Genomic DNA, 17,578 nt, shown 5'->3' on the forward strand with positions numbered 1-17,578 from the left:
ACCAAGGTCACCTGAAATTTGAGTTTTTAATCCAACTGGAAGTCACATTTTTCTGAAGAATACCTTAAAGCTCAGCTATGAGACTTTAATCGTCACATGCCAAAATTATTTCTGGTTCCTTGTGAAAATTGCTTTTTTGTTAGAGGATTCTGTGTCAGCATGCAGGGTATTACATTCCTGGGAGCAGCGTAATGAGGCTGTACGTGGTGGAGATAGGATGTTAGTGAGACCAGAGTGGAATGAATATTTAGAAGTGCAGAATGCTATTCAGATAACCCTCTGAGCACTTTTAAGTATTGTGTAACCCTGTCTTAACATCATGCAATGTGCACAGGAAGGAGTCTTGAGCTCAACCGATTCAGTACCCCCTATTTACACTTGAAACTTTGGCCCAGAGAAGTGGTTCAGGCTTAACTTATTCAGTGTCACTCAACTAGTTTGGCCAAGGGGAAAGCCAGAATTCCATGATTTTCAATCCAGAGAACTTTCTCCACTTCTGTGTACCTTTTCTTATGTGATATAACACGTAAGAGTACTTCAAAATCTGAGTGCACAAAAAATAGATGGAATTCCTTACAATTTTAAGAGACAAGCAAAATATAAAATATGACAGCAAAACCAAAGGATAAATATGACAGCATTGATTCTAAAACAACATTTAATAGTATTTTCATCCCCACAGTCTATCTGTTTAATAGGCATGTAGATATTCATTCATTATCCTCTCTGCACATGCCAGATAGACCCAGTCTATTACAGGAGGGAAACAGGTGGACTTGTAAAGGATTGTAGCTGTTTGTCTTTCCGTAGGTAGCATTAGGCACGGGCCTGTTTCAAGTAGGAGCAGGAGGAGAGAAGATAGCATATGGCTCAGGTTTGGCAAGGCTCCTGGGAGAAACGGGTGATGAATAACTAGGGTTGTCGTCTGAGGAATGGCAGTGAGGGAGACTAGAGTTCTTAATGGGTCTATATTTCCTCCTCTAGAATCGAGGAAATGAGCCCAGGGGTCTGGAGAACTGACAGTGATTAGAAAACAGAGATGAAGCTGTCAGAAGACCTAGAGTGGCTAGTCGGGCAAAAGCCAGCAAGGATCACTGCCGAGTTCTGGAAGGTACCGCCGGAAGGCTGAGCCCTAGGCAGCCTCGGGTGTTTGCTGACGGTCTTATAAAACCAGAGAGCTCGAAGTGATGAAAACTGTGGAAAAGAGGAGATGCATAAGACACGCATAAAGGTAGATCTGTTGCACAGTGAGGCCAAACAAGGGCGGGACGTGTACAGAAATGCACCAAGCTTCCAGAACACAACCGAGAATGCCACGGAACTAGAATCCGTGTCATCAGCACAAATTAGTGGAACTTTTCTTTCTACATATGAACGTATTTGAGAAGGAAAATGTTAAAATCTAGTTTTAATTTTTAAGGCATTTCCAAGCCATATCTTGATAACAATATAGATTAAAGTTAATCATTTTATAGCCTCGGAAGAGAGCATCATTTATTGGGTTACAGTTAAGCCCTTTCCTGTTACTGTTGAGGAAGCTCAGACTCAACATAAGGATTCGCTGGATGGGTTTAACTGCTCAGCGTCCTTGGGCAGCGAGTGGCAGAACTCCTCCTGGGTTTAAGCCTCACAAAGCCCAAGTAGTGGTTCTTCTTCCACCCCCACCCCCAATTTACAGGTGCTGTAAATTCATGAAGTACAATTTTATTTGTCAAAGAAAATCATTTCACCTCTGGCATGTTATTAGTACTAAGGGGCTAATGCTTTGACAGTGTTGGGTATAAATTTCAGCTAATCTAACCAGTTAACCAGCGCACCTGTTCCCTAGTCTTTCTATGTGACTAGGCATTGACTGTAGTGTGAGTATTTTAACTATGGGTAAGAGGCCATCGGCACTCCAAGGAGACCCAAGGAAGACATGACATGCCTTTCACCCACGGTCCCCTCCAGTATCATGGGGCCACCCTCTCCTGACCTTACTTCCTTGGAAGGCTGCATGGACCACGCAGCTGTTAACATGGAAGGCCAGGAGTCCTCTACGATAGCGGCTTCTTGAAACAGACTGAGTGGTCACAGGTCCCCCAGGGAGCTCTTTAGAGCTAGACTCCTGACCCACATCTTAGACTCTCTGTTTCAGTTAGCCTTAGAGTGGGGCCCAGAAGTCTTTAGTTTTTAAAGTTCATAGGTAATTTGAATATGTAGCCATTTGGGAACCACAGCTTGTAACATACTATGTTAAGTATCATTTTGCGAAGATTTAAAAGCAGGATTGATGTTAATTCTTCCAATAAGACCAGTCCCCAGAGAGTCCTATAGTCATAGACTGTGGAAGTCTTGGTCCAGACCAACTTTGCTTTTTACCTAGAAAGTTGCCTTTTTCTCCTCCCCATTTCAAAGCTGGGATAAGCTACTGAAATTGTGGATATCATCTGGTGGTAGTTACTGTTGTGCTCAGGATTTTGGAAAGACTTCTGTTAATTTGGCATGCTCCCCACAAGCCTGTCAGGCCCTGGGGATTTGTGGCATGTGCAGAACTTACAAGGCAGGCGACATAAAAATATATAATTCATAGAGTGAAATATTTTGGAGCTCCCTTCGCTTTTACAAGTTGACCATAAAATAAAAACCACAGACATAACATTCCTATAACCATAGCTGTCAAGAATGAAGATTCATTTGGGAAGAGACTGAGGAGAAGGGTTTTATAAGACACCCAAGAAAGAGTAGCATTTGAAATTTGTGTGCAAATGACACTAGGAAAGTTTAAGTTGGGGTGTAGTTTTCTGCTTGACAATTGGCCAGTATCTATTGAAGAAAATGAGGATTTTGAGATCGATCTTAAGAGGTCTTTAGAAGTCCTTTTACAGTCATTGTCATTGGAGGGTATTGTCTTGCTACACATTTCAAGTACATTTAGGATTTCGTACCCAGTTTGCTGTGAAGAATGCTTTCTGTTTCTTCCTTTCCCAGTGGAAGTGGTTCAGTGTCCGAGGCAGCTGAGACGGCCTGTGCTCGATCGGGGAGGGCGTGAAGGGAAAGCGCCCTCCTCCTGCTCTTCTCCCATGAGCTGCTTTGACACGCTGGGCTTCCAGTAGCTTCTTACATCCTCAGGAAGGAGAGGGGCGGGCTGATGGATTCCTGCGGGCTCTGCCTGAGCATCCCGGGGCCTGGGTGATGGATCAGTAATGGCCAGTGATAGGTGACTGTTGAAAAATAATGTTTAATGAGATTGGATATGTGGAAGACGTAACAAAAGGAAATAGTATCTCTGTCACAAAAGTCAAACTAAACATCTTTTTTCCACCCTTTGATGTTATAGTTTGTTATATAGAGTGTGGCCTTAGGGGTCGGGAGAACTGGGAACTGGGCTTTGGTGGTTATGTTCCACTTTATTTAGCTTTGTGACCCGGAAACTGCCAGATGTAGTTTACACATCTAAAAATAGCCCTAACACGCATCTCACAGAGTACTTGGGAGGGTGAAAAGACACAGATCGGGCTGGGGTGGGTGACACAGGGTGGTGGTGCGGGGTGACGAGGGGAGGGGTGGATGGGGGATTATTCTAAGTTGCTTCTGGACCCCAAACTCTGTTATTCTGTGAATCTGTGATCTATGGGAAGAGTGGGACACACAGAGGAGTTGTGTAAGTGCTATTAATGGTGTTTAAATTATTTGATAATATGAACTCCTAGAGAAATACACAGCTAGAGCGAAGGCAATTATGCTGTTTGATCCAGGGATTAAAAGGGTTTATGTGGCATAGAGCCTAGGACAGGGTCAGGGTCGCCACTCCATGAAAGTCAGCCCCACCATCATTCCAGAAAGTACACTTCCAATAAAAGATGCCAATGACTTTTAAAGCAGACCTCCAGGAGCAAATCTATAATTCTACCAAAGGCAGGGATGAATCCGCTTGTTGCTGTTGTTCATTTTAACGCCTTATTAAACATCAACACATTGATTTGGCCTGCCTAAATTTGCCAATTTCAAGGGCATGCCACAGGGTTCTTTTTAAAAATGACTTAAAATCCTCACCGTCAATTTGAGAGGGGTTCATGTTTGTGATGGTGCACACTATGCCTTCAAAACTCCCAAGACTGATTCCTGAAGCTGTGTGTTCATGCTCTGTAGCAGTATGTTAGTGTTGAAAGAAATGGTAAAAACATAGCCACAGTGGGGATGTTAAGCTCTCCTTTCTTGTTACATATTATTGTAGATAGAGCTGTGTGAATGATGCAGTGATTTTTTGTTTTCATATGTTCTTTTTATATAACAAATATTTATAACCATTAGTTCGGAGCTTCCCACAAGACTAATGAAAGAATTGAAATGAAATATTTTTAAAATGTAACTAACAAATAACCTAAAGTTAAATGACATCTTTAGCTATTAGCAAAAGGGAGTAGATAAATACCAAGCCTGCTACTGTATTGATTACCCAAGAAATTCAGGAGAAATTAAATGTTTTCACCTATGGTTTCTAAGTAAGTGCTTCAATTCTTCATTTAAATCTTCTAAGATACACCTGCACTCTTAGAAGAAAATACTTAGTATGTGGTAATCACATCTTCTGGGTCATCAATTCATTCATGATGAATTCTCCCTTGCTGTTCTATGCTGTGCTAGAAGACAAGGGAAAATGCATTCACCCCAATTTTTGAGCAGCTTATTTCTCCCAAGAAATTAAAATTTGTGTTTACTTTGGCAGCTGTCATAACCATGGTCTGTACCCCAGCCTGGTTACTATGGAAACCCAACTTACAAACACTGTTAATATCAATGCATTAATCATAAAGCTCAGTTCTACTTCCCTGGGTCATGATCTCATACCGAAGAATTAAATGATTTATCTGACTACCTGGATACTCACCAATTGAACCATAAGTAAAATGACCTATTATAATGACTATCTTTTTACCTTGATGACTTTTATTAGCATTTGATCAGAAAGGTCAGCTGTATTTGAAGATTCTCCTGGTCTCACATTTTAGCAGAATCATTGTGTTAATTAGTGTTCAACACTCCATTAAATCCCCCAAGCCGCCAAGAACCAACCAATGTCTGTTGAGGCTCTATAGGTGTGTTCTAGGCACTGTGAGGACACCTAATAGAAGGTACTGATTGGCCCTAAAGACTGACTGTTAAATGAGTGATAAAGATTTTATATTTTACTCCAATGACAATTAGCCTTTAAGCTCCAAATCTATGAAATGATACTCTGCATATAAAATATGTCAGAAAAATAAATAAACCTATAATTACAGGACAAAATTTCAAATCACATAGTGTAGGCAATTTGGGATATGTTTACATGTATATTTTATTATGTTCTTTAGCTTTGGGCCTTTTTATGGCCTTCTGTTATTAATATGTGCTGAATGAAGGAAACTTGGGAATATCATTTGTCAGTTGTAGCTCAAGGCTAGCATTCAAAATGGAAATAATATCTTTATTGGGGATATAAATATTTAATCAGATGCTTTTCATAATGGCTTCTTAGTCTATCAAGATCATTATAACTGAACAACAGAAAAGAAAAAGAAATAAAAGGCATCTGTATTGGAAAGGAAGACGTAAAACTTTCTCTGGTTGCAGATGACATGATCATGTATGTAGAAAACCCTAAAAAATCCACCCCTCAAAAACTATTAGACCTCATAAATGAGTTCAGCAAGAATGCAGGGTACCAGACCAATCTAGAAAAATCTATTGTATATCTATTAATGAAAAATCAATCCCAGATGAAATTAAGAAGACAGTTCCTTTTATAATCACATCAAATAATAAAAGGAGTGTAAGACTTATACACTGAACACTGCAAAACATCAATGAAACAGATTAAAGAACTAAATAAGTAGAAAGACATCCTCTGTCATGGATTAATATTATTAAGATGGCAGTAGCCCCCAGGTTGACCCACAGTTTTTAGCACTATCCCTCTCAAAATCTCAACTGCCTTTTTTGCAGAATTGACCAGCTGATCCTAAAATTCATGTGGAAATGCAAGAGATCCAGAATAGTCAGACAATCTTGAAAAAGAAGAACAAAGTTGGAGGGACTCATTCTTACTGATTTTAAAACTTATCACAGAGCAATAGTAATCAAGACTGTGGTCCTGGCATGAGGATCGATGGAATAGAATTGGGAGTCCAGAAATAAACCCACACATTTATGGTTAGTGGGTTTTCATTTCACAGTTAAACGGAGAAAGAATAAATAGTCTTTTCAACAAATGGTGTTGGGACAAATGAATATTCACATGTAAAAAATGAAGTTAGATCACTAGCTCACACCATACCCAAAATTAACTCAAAATGAATCAAAGACCTAAATGTTAGCACTAAAACTATAAAACTCTTAGGAGAGAACATAAGTGTATATCTTTGTGACCTTGGGTTAAGAAATGGTTTCTTAGATATGATATTAAAAGCACAAGCAACCAAAGGACTCCAAATTGGACTCCATCAAAATTAAAAGCTTTTCTTCTTCAAAGGACGCTATCAAAGAAAGTAAAAAAAGACAACTCATAGAATGAGAGAATATATTTACAGATCATATATTTGCAAATCTAGACTAAATATAGAACCCATAAAACTCAACAATAAAAGGACAAATAGCCCAATTTTAAAACGGGCAGAGGATTTGAATAGACATTCCTCTAAAGTAAATATACAAATGGCCGATAGGCAATAAGTGCGTGAAATATGCACACCGTCATTAGTCATCAGGGAAAAGCAAATCTGAACCTCGGTGAGACACCACTTCACATCCATCAGGATGGCCGTAATTAAAAAACAAACCAGGCAATAACAAGTGGGGGCAAGGATGTGGAGAAGCTGGAAGTCTCATACTTTGCTAGTGGAAATATAAAACGGTGCAGCTGTATTAAAAAGAGTTTGGCAGTTCTTCAAAAAATTAAACACAGAGTTATCGTATGATCCAGCAGTTTCACTCCCAGGGTATACTCCAGATGAATCAAAAACATATGTCCACATAAAAACTTATACACAAATGTTTGTAGCATCATTTTTGTAGGCAAAAAGTGGAAACAATTCAAATGTCCATCTACTGATGAATATATAAACAAAATGTGGTCTAGCCATACACTGTAATATTATTCAGCCATGTGAAGGAATGAAGCACTTACTGATTCCTACTACGACACTGATGAACCTCGAAAACATTATGCTCAGTGAAGGAAGCCAGACACGAAAGGCCACATATTTTATGATTCCGTTTATAAGTGATGTCTAGAGTGATACGGGCAAACCCAGAGAGACAGAAAGTAGATAAATGGTTTCAAGGGGCCAAAGTAGTGAAGGCAATGAAAAGCCACTGCTAATGGGTACGGCTTCTTTTGGGGTGACCAAGTGTTCTGGAATTAGATAGCGGTGATGGTTCACAACTTTGTGAATATTCTAAATGGTCCAGTTTTAAAGGGCGAATTTTATTGTATGCAAATTGTGTCTCAACTTTTAAAATTACTGTGTTTTCCCTTGAGCACTCTATACTTAAGTTCTAACAAAGCGTAATATAACTTGCAAAAAATATCATCATTAAAGCACTTATTTATATACTTTATTCCTAAGGGAAAAAAAGTTCCACGACCAACCTTATAGGTGGAGATTTGACCAGCTCTTGGAATTAGTGTAGGCAGCGAGACAGCCCAGCTTTTCCCTCGAGCTACACTGTGAAGGCAAAGACGAGCTCGTCGCTTCCATTCTCCCGTCAAGTTCACGCAGATCCTTCGCGTTTCAGCCGATCAGACATTTACTGTGGTGAAGTTGCGGGAAGCATCGTGCGTGCCTCAACCCCCGAGTTTCACGTTTCCTCTCTCGTTCCTTCCCAGGTGCTGCCCTTCCCGAGCCAGGTGGTGTACAACAGGGTAGGCAAGTGCGGGAGTCGCACTGTGGTCTTGCTTCTGAGAATCTTGTCGGAGAAGCACGGATTTAATTTGGTCACGTCAGACATTCACAACAAAACCAGGCTTACTAAAAATGAACAAGTAAGTTGTCCTTGGCCTCGGCGAAACTGTGCTTTGCTTCCGTTCATTTGTGTAATTAGCGGGTGCCTGTGGCACATCCTTCAAACCCGTGACGGATGGGTACCACAGTTGCAATTTCCTACTGTATTTTTGCCAGAGTGTGGAAGGAAGTTTCGGTTAAGTGCTCTGGTCTTTAAGCCGGGAAGTTTCCCAGAAGGGATACTTTTGTTAGACCGAAGGACGGTGTACACCTGTCGTTGTCTATTTAGCTAAAAGTAGCAGTGCATCGATCTCAAGTAGTCGCACCGCTGAGCTATAAATAATGCTGACATCCTGACAGCAAAAATAAGAAAACTTTATTTTAACATTTCTTCTTCTGTGTTTGCTCACAAGTATCCCAGGTCTTTATGGTTATAATAAGAGAAAAACCTTTTTTTGGACCAGGAATCTGATTGGTTGATGGGGACATAAGCTTCCTGTTATGATCAGCTCAGGGCATCTTGAGCTTCCAAAGCAGCTTTCGGCATATTCAGCGAAAGAAGATCCCATTTCTCAGGAACAATCCTGCCATCGTATAGCAGAGCCCTGCAAGCAGACATTCTGGTGGTAGAATTGGGCCTATACTCTGCCTGGAAGCTATGCAGACAGATTCTACTTTACAAGTTGATACAAAAGCAGAGCCAGCAGTCTCCACTGGGGTGCTTTGCTGATGCAGCAGAGTTAGGCCTCGTGCTCTCAAGGTCATTTTACAGGGTCAAGTTCATTAGCTTGTCTCACAAAGTTCCTTCTGTGCCTTTGGATACTTAGGATGGGTGAGTAGCCATCAGGATAAGCCAGGGTTTTCTAGAGAACAGAACCAGTGGGATGGAGATATCTATCGATTGATCAGGGTACAAACAACACAGCAAGGTAACTAGAGTATTAGACACTGAGGGGCTCAGGAATGCCCTAGGAGAGAGAGCACAAATACAACATTTAAATATACTGTGTGATGGTACACAAATACACCTACTTTGTTTCCTATGAGGAACCCTCTGGAGAAAGTAAAATACATTTGCGACTATCAAGGGAAGGATTTAGATGAAAAATTAACAGTAATTTACTAAAGGTGTATAGATTGCTACATCTAGACAAAGGGTTAAAGACCAAGTCATCTTTGTCTTCTAAAATAGAAGTTAGCTCTCATCTGTTTGGAATGATTGGCTTGTCTGGAAGCCAGGGAATAGACTAGACAATCTCTTAGGGTTCTTTCCAGCCCCGTGATTCTGTGATATATTTATACAACTTCTAGCAGAATCTGTGTATAGTGCCGTGGAAACGTTTCTGATTCCTGTGGTCAGCGTGACCTAGAATATATTTCATTACTTAGTTACTCCAGATTCCTATAAAATTATAAGGCAAGTTTTAAAAACTCAAGGGAAAGGGAAAGATACAGTAGGAAAAACAAATAAGCAATTTCGATGTTAAAGCAAACGACAGTGACAGTTGCCTCTGTGCAGCCAGCTGACCGGGCAGTGACACGCAGAGAGAGCCAGGAAACCGGCATGACAAGAAACCAGGTTTGAGGTAGTTCAATAATGTTTAAAGAAACTCCTTTCCTTATTATATGTATCCTTTTACTAAAGTTTCAAAGTGCATAAAACAAGCGGGGGAAAATATTATTTTAACCTAATATATTCAAGAAATAATTTGTGGTATGAATAGCTCCTCTTCTCGGTAATTTATTAAAGGAAAGGGTTGGGGGAGTGATTTAGGAGACGAGTTGAAGTTTTGAAGTCAGCTCTCGGCGTTACAGTAGAGCTCTGAGAACGTGTTCCCATGGAAACGTGTTCTCTGGACTCAATAACACTCTTACTTCAGGTGCAGAAGAGACTGGCTCCTGTGGGCTGGCCCAGGACTCTCCCCCATGTAGAACATTTATTTTATGAGCAACTGTGATCCAAGTTCCAAACTACTGACTTACAAGTGAACTTTGGAATGGTCTTCACTTGTAAGACTTGAATTATCTCTACTGTTTCATTCATACACCAGGGCACCTCTCTGGCCAGAGTCAAATTCATGGGCATACATACATTTCTCACTAGAGGGTAACTGTCAACACACACACACACACACACACACACACACACACACACATATTCTCTCTCTCTCTCTCTCTCTCTCTCTCTCTGTGTACTAAATTGAAAATTTTATTTAATAAACTAAGACACTGCAGGGATTATTAAAAAGGAAAGGGAATACAGACACCAACTGTTAGAATGCCTATAAAAATCCCATTGCATCTGCCCTTAAAGACATAGAAATACCTCTGAAGTTACTATTTGAGAAAAATCCGCCCCAACAGAAAAGCAAGGACAGCTGCTGCAGGCCCAGTGCCGGACCTCTGCGGGGCATATAAAGCAAACCCGTGGTGACATCATTTCATTTACGCTCTAAAACCAGATTTCGATTTCTTGGGCTGGTTTAGATAATCTCTTGGAAAATGGAGACTGCATACAATTTGAAAGATAAGGAACTATTTTCCAGAAGACACGAAGTGTGACTTCCCAAAGGTTCATAACCTCATAACCATCTTTGTTAATGGCCTAATGCAGTTCTTCAGAACATTGCTCTCAGGACAATGAAGGTCAAAGTGTCACAGGCATAGCACAGACGTGGGAATTCACAATTACTTCATTCTTGTTGGAGAAAGGCAAAAATTGCTGGCATGGGAGCCCAAAAGATCAAGAAAGCAAATACTTCCACTATTTTATTTATATTGAACTTCTTAGGATTTCAAATTGGAAACAGCATCTGCTCCATGCTAACTACCTATGCCCACGTGCTCTAGATCACTTTGGCCTCTTAGTCAAAAACAGAATTTCTTTACAGTGTTTTAAACTTCACTTTCCCATTGCTCTTCTCCCTGCCAGTTCTACATCTGGCCGTGGCTATAAAGCAGTGCAACTCTAAGAAATAAAACTCACCAAAAGAAACCAGGTAGACTTGGAAAAGGTCGAGAGGCCACAGGGATCCCTCCCCGGCCTTCCTAAGGCAGGATCAGCCTTTCTTTGCTCAGCGGAAAAGGGTCACCCGTTCATTCTGCAGTAGATCTTGTCATTGTTCCGTCATTCATTCTGATGGCTCTTTACTGGGGACCTACCATTTTGCTGTCTATCAAGCCCCAGACAACACACCAGATATATGTGCATCTTATTTCTAATCCTTTAGGCAACAGCATTAAGAAAGCCTGATCGCCCCATTTTACAGGCAGCAAGTGTTCAGGAGAATGGGGGAGAGGAAAGCTCGAAAGTGAAGTTGGGTCAGATCCTGGAGGACATGGGACATGAGGCTGAGGAATGGGAACGTTATCCGGGGGGCGGCAGGGAGCCATTAGAAAACGATTCTCAACCACGATGGACATCAAAATCTATTGGGACATTTTCACAACACATGTTTCTAGGTCCTACTGCAAAATACTGAGTTCAACGCTCAACGGTGGAGCTCAGGGACTTGTGTCTTTGGGGGACAAACTCTTGAGGGGATCCCCACTCACAATTCTAGTGAGGGGACATTGCATAAACGTTCTAATTATTAGAAAGTTTTCCTTTTGCTGAAGTGAATCTGCCACAAAGCAAGAAAAATTCCTCTTTCTCCTGAGAGTCCCTCAAACCTCTGAAGACATCGCGTGTCCCTGAAGTCTTCCTGAGTGGTGTCTCCTCAGGAGCCTGCGCATGTATCCTCAGGAAGCTTACTCTTGCTTGAGACCTTTTGGAAAAGTCTCCTGAGAATGACCCTCAGGGTTCCCTGACTTTAGAGCAGGAGGGACATTGTCCGCGGGTATCGGAGCTGCTTCCACTGAACCTTGGAATCAAACCAAAAAATTTTCCAGGTCATGGGGATGCATTCACCCAGCTCTGCAAACAAGGACTTATCTTGAAATCCTGTTGGCAAAAGCTGAGTCTGTTTGCAGAAATTCTGTTGAAAGAAAAGGGAGAAAAAGAGGTAGAAGCAACAAGGCCTGAAAGTGTAAAGCATTTTCCCCTCTCTTTCCAGCTGTAGCAGGGACATTGGTTTTCTCTGCTCTTCAGACCCGGCCCCTTTGCCTTGCTCATGTCATCCCGCCCCCTGGTGGACATCATCTTCCTCACACGCATTGTTTGTTGCACTGACTACACAGCCCCGAAGGTGGGAAGACCACCCCTTCTCCTACCAGGAGGGTTTCCCCATGGAGGAGGTAGAGGGAAAGGTCACCTAAGCCTACAGCCATCCCCCAGCCTCTGAAGTTAGAGGGCCACTGAGGTCTTCTCTGAGCTACTTCTTATTGGGCTTTGATGTGTTAAAAACATGTCTTTTCTTTCATTGAAGATGTTTTGCCAAATTATAGGACATCTAGATCCAGCTGTTCCTGAAGCACACAAGAATTCAGGCCAGAGGAGGGTCATTACTGTGAGTCCTGGCAAGTATTACCTAAAGAAGTCAAGGGCAAAGTCTTTTTCTAGCTGGCTCTGCCTGTAGAACTGCAGGCAAAGGTTTCCTGCTCTACCTTCCCAGTTAGATTGAAAGCAAAAGATTAGAAACTACTTCCCGGCATATCCTCTGATTATAAATTCTGTTTGACTCTCACCTCTTTTAAAAACCTCAATTCTGTCTCATTCTCAGATGCACTGTGATTTAACTCCTTCCTTAAGATACATCCCAATACATAGTTATCTCTCTCCCTTTTTTTAGCATTTTAAATTCATTCCTGCTCCTGTTATAAGATATGCTGTTTCCTACCTAGAACTTCTAAAAAATATTCTCTCTGATATTTAAATGCTTTTATTTTTTATTATTAATGCTTTCCCACCGGTTATAACTTCCTTTCAATTTTAAGCAAATCACATGAAAGGTAGAAAATTTATGTCCCTATAAACCCTCTTTATTCTCCAGACTTATTTTGCTAACCAACCCCTCCCTCCCATTTTAAGGGGTTATATATAGATCACTAACAGTGGGAGTGGTGAGGAGACTGCAGCTCAGTGCTAAAGAACAGGAATTTTGGTGCCAGACATACTTGGATTTGAATCCTGGCTCCACTTTTTTCTAGCAGTGAGGCCTTCCACCATCTATGTAGCCTTTCTGTCCTCAGCTTCTTGACCTGTAAATGTGGGTGATAATGCTTAGCTCGTGGAGTCATTTGAGGGTAAAATGACAGCATGTGTATAAAGAGCTTCTTAGGTACAGTAGCTTCTAGTTACAGTGCGTAGCCCAGGAACCACTCTAAATGGTAGTTTGTTTGCTGTTATGTCCTAGATGCTGTAACAGTAAAACTGGCAGCTCCACTGGGGTGATGGGTGGACAGGTTTGTCCCAGAAAGGCCGGACTCACTCTGACTTCAGTGAACTGTACATTTCCTGGCTCCAAAAATATCTTTCTAATGGGGGCATCTTCATCACATAAACAATTATGGGGTACATGGCCCGTGCAGGTACCTGGGCTTGGTTTTCTGGGGGGTAAATCAAGCCTCACCGCAGCCCTCAGGGAGCTTACAATCTGGTTTGAAGCTAGCGCAAAAACCCAACTATAGTATAACAGGAAAAGTGCATGTCCTGGGAAGTGAAAGAAGGTGACACCACTTTTAGCCAAAAATGTTCAAGACCAAGCCCGTTTCCCTGTCTCGTGCAGCCGGGTTGTTTCCCCAGCAGCATCCCCATCTCCACGAAGGGGCCTCCCTGTGCGCTCAGATCCGGGCCCTCCTTCCCGGCCACCGCCAGCTGGACGCCAAGCTCAGCAGATAACTCTCCCCTAACGTCCCTGAGCCTCTTCATCCGGCTTTACCTCCACTAACCTCCTTCAGTGGTTCTCGGACATTTATGCCTTAGAATCTCTTGGATGAGCTGAAACCCCAGAGTTTCTTCTAATTCCATGGGTCTTGGGTAGGGCCTGAGAATGTGCATTTCTAACTAGTTTCCACGGGATGCCGATGCTGCTGCTCTGGGGACCACGGTAAGAAGCGCTGTCTTAGTTCATGACCTCATCATTTCCTATCAGGATTATTGCCTGGTCTTCCCAGCTAAGCTTTCTCTCTCTGATCCTTACCTTTATTCTTCATATTCTTTACCTTGACCTCAGATCTAGGAAAAAAGGAAAATCCTTTCTGACTGTGGATTCCCCACTGGGTAAATGTCAGCATCCCTCATGTGACCTGTAGGGCCCTCAACTACCTGGGTCCTACCTTCCTCTCCAGTCGTGTGTACCGCTTTGCCTGACCTCTGGCACACGGAACTCCTGGTAGTTTTAATATCCATGTCATTTTGTGTTTTGTCCTTTATATCTGCTGTTCACGCTGTTTGCAAGGCCAGGGGTCCCTTTCTTCACTTGCTAACTCCTCTGGGTCCTTGAAAACCACTCAGCAACACCTTATTGGGGAAATATTACCTCTCCACCTTCAGGCAGGGATAGGGGCCTCATCTGTGCGCCGTCCACCCCATGGTGGTTATCACGTGATGATACCTGCCCACTAATCCACCTGGTCCACAGACCTGAGCTTCCTGAGAGCAAGAACAAAATATTTTATCTCTATAGCCACAGCCTCAAGCAGTGCATTGCCTGACACAGAGCTGGAAATCAGTGGTTATTGAACGAAAGGGGAGACCCGGGAAGGTGCTGTTGGAGGTTGCCATTTTAGTCAAATGTAAAGAGCATTTAGGATTAAGACCTGCAAAGAGAACAGGAAGAATATCCCAGAAGAGGAAGCTTGAGCCTATGGTCAGGCTTGGACGTGATGTAAGGAAGGCACAGGGAGGGGTCTCGTTTGGCCACAGGACTGTTGTCTTGAGTCAGATAGCAAAGGTAAAATTAACGTGACTCAGCAAGGGATTGAAAATGGAAATTCAGGAAAGACCCAGATCAAATGTGAGACTAGAGAGAGTACTGTTCACCAGAAACAGACTCTTCAGAGATGATATAAGCTGGTTAAGGAGTAAAAATGGGCCGAGACCAACAGTGTGGTTTGAGTCATGGTAGGTTTGGGGACACCATTAGGACACATTCCACTGTCTTGTCTTTAAGTATCTTCCCACTGACCTTATTCATGTTTTGATCTCGGGTTTAGTAAGTGCTCAGTAAATGCTGAAAATCAATGAATGATGAATGATGAATGCATGTATGCAGTGGAATTAGTACAAAGGCCAGCAGTGGTCCTGCCTGAGCCAAGGAAATCATGATTTTGGGTAGCGCATTGCCATCCAGGATGCTGCTCATGCAGATAAGACTCAGGCAGGAACAACAGTGGTAGGACCAAGCCGGGTAACTCAGGTGATGGGCAGCAGGGATTCAGAAGGCCATTACTTGTCACTAGAAATGGGGAAAGTCTTAGTATTTGTGAAAACAACCAAGTGACACCTTGAACAGAATGCCCCAAGCCTGTGCTTGTGGTACTTCCTAAGTGGCTTTACAATTTGCTGTGCAGTGACGATGTATGAGAGCTGAAGTGAACTCTGACTCCACTGTACTAATGCAATAAACATGAACATTAATACCTTTATTCTGTGTTTAAAGATACGTCTAGAAAGAGTTATGCATTGTCACTGCTAATCCTTCCCCGTGAAATAGACAGCTTTATGACTATTGTGACACTGTTCTCAGAATTTAACCACTGCTGTTCTTCCATTAAGTGTAACACGTTGACATGTGTGTAGGGAATATAACATAATGTTGAATATATGAAAGAGTACTTTTACTCGTGACCTGTTTTTCCAGTCTTCTTGTATAATACCAGGGGGATTTCTCATATTACTCTTGTGTGTGCAGCGAAATATCTGAATAAAAATATTCTGGAGATTAAGGCATTAAGTGGAGTTTATATTAAGCATACACACAGTAAAGAGTAATGTTTCTGAGCAGACATCCTCAGGGACCTTTGGTTGTGCTTCCAAATCGATCATTCTATTGGTAGACCCATCAAAAATCAAAACTTGCAATGTGGCCAAGCAAGAAGTTTTATTACCAAAAACAAGCACCAGGGCATGTGGAGGGGGGAATGGAGGGGCTAAACAGAAGGTAAAGAGGCAGAATTCAGTTTCCTTTCACTCTCAAGCGTCGGCACACCATTACCTACCGGGCCTGCCGCTGACTAACAGAAGCACAGGGTTTTGAAACTGCAAGTCGTTTACTTTTAAAATTCAATTTCATATCTTCAATCACTGTGAGTGTGACTGTCTAACAGAAGGCTCAGGCGTTGACATCCGAGCGCAGTGCCTATAAAGCGTGTACCCATTGGAGTCCATCTATTTAACAGGTACTTGCTGAGCATGTGTCAGCCTGCGCTAGACATGAGGGAACAAGGCCAGGCCGGGTTCTCTGTTCCCACCGAGACAGCCTGGGGTTCCAGATCCGGTTTTATTGCTGCTGCCACCGTGGCTGACACCTGAATGCCCATTTTTGTTTCCAGTCTTCAACTTGAACTAATTCATAAAATATGAAATGCTGGACTTGGGATGTACCTCTCTCAGTGTGCCTCTTAAAAATTCCACAGTGTGGCCGTTTTGATGGGGCCAATTAGGAAATCTAAGGAAAGGCGAGTTCAGGAAGTCAGGGAGTCATAAGAATGCTTGGAATTTCTAACATTTTACTAAACGTTTTCCGTATCGTGACATGTTCCAGAAGACCATAAATGTTAGTTTATATGAATATAAACTACGTTTTGCCTTGCTGATAACTGTAAATAAGCAATTCAGATGACCACCCACCAATACCCAAGTTTGGGGGAGGGGGCTGTGTTTTCCTATGAAATATTTGCTTTACTGTAAATGTTTATGCTCCGAGAGAAAAATAATGATGTAGTGCCTCATTTTACTCCCACTTTAAAATTCTGCAGAACTAGTTTCAAATATTTCTGCATCTCCCAGGAATATCATTATAGAAATATAAAATAATGATTAATTTCATCTTGATTTGATTTTAATGGAAGGAATTAAAGGCATTTTTCTTATTTGCATTTTTGAACAGCAATACACTGACTTCTCCAGTTAAAATGAATTAATCTGTCACATTGTTTTCATGGTAGCAATCAACTAAATTAAATACAGGACTATAAATCTGGAGAGCACTGTTTAGTTCAGTAAGAAGCGTTAAATAAAGTTCATAAATGTTGCACAAAGCACAGCTGTTTGGCTCTGGTCCAGGAGGCAGTAAGTGAGGGTGAAAGGAGTGGGGGAGATAACCTTTAGCTTAATATAGTTGGAAAATTAGATCCTACATATGCTAATTTTGTACTTTTTTTAATAGATGGAACTGATTAAAAATATAAGTACTGCCGAACAGCCCTATTTATTTACTCGACATGTTCATTTCCTCAACTTCTCAAGGTAAGAAATTTTACAGTTTAATGTTTTTTTCATTTCTTTTCAGTACTTAGGCTCCTTCTAACGAACAATTACTTTAAAATCTACCTTCATTTCCAAGGTAGTGTAATTGCCCTTGAGAAAGACATTTTTAATTTTGTTATTTTAGCTATGGAGAGATCAGAATTTGAAATATTTGGGCAAAAGCTTCATTTCTTTCTAGAATACTAATCTCAAATCTTATGAAAAGTTGAAGTTATTTTTAATGAGAAGCCATTTGACCTGATAG

The 17,578-nt window shown here is 41.6% G+C and overlaps 1 protein-coding gene across 3 annotated transcripts in view; it reads left to right on the forward strand.

The window, feature by feature from the left end:
• The window catches only part of UST (uronyl 2-sulfotransferase), a 237,259-nt gene that overhangs the window by 129,732 nt on the left and 89,949 nt on the right, over window positions 1-17,578 (forward strand). For 2 of the 3 annotated variants that reach the window (XM_016223922.2, XM_016223924.2), the window contains exons 3-4: window positions 7,850-8,005; window positions 17,234-17,313. In XM_016223922.2, coding sequence (XP_016079408.2) covers window positions 7,850-8,005; window positions 17,234-17,313 — 236 coding nt within the window. The remainder of the gene's footprint in view (window positions 1-7,849; window positions 8,006-17,233; window positions 17,314-17,578) is intronic. The other variant, XM_016223923.2, reaches the window with a different exon arrangement.

Source organism: Miniopterus natalensis, chromosome 5, assembly GCF_054644295.1.
Source record: "Miniopterus natalensis isolate mMinNat1 chromosome 5, mMinNat1.hap1, whole genome shotgun sequence".
NCBI lineage: Eukaryota > Metazoa > Chordata > Mammalia > Chiroptera > Miniopteridae > Miniopterus > Miniopterus natalensis.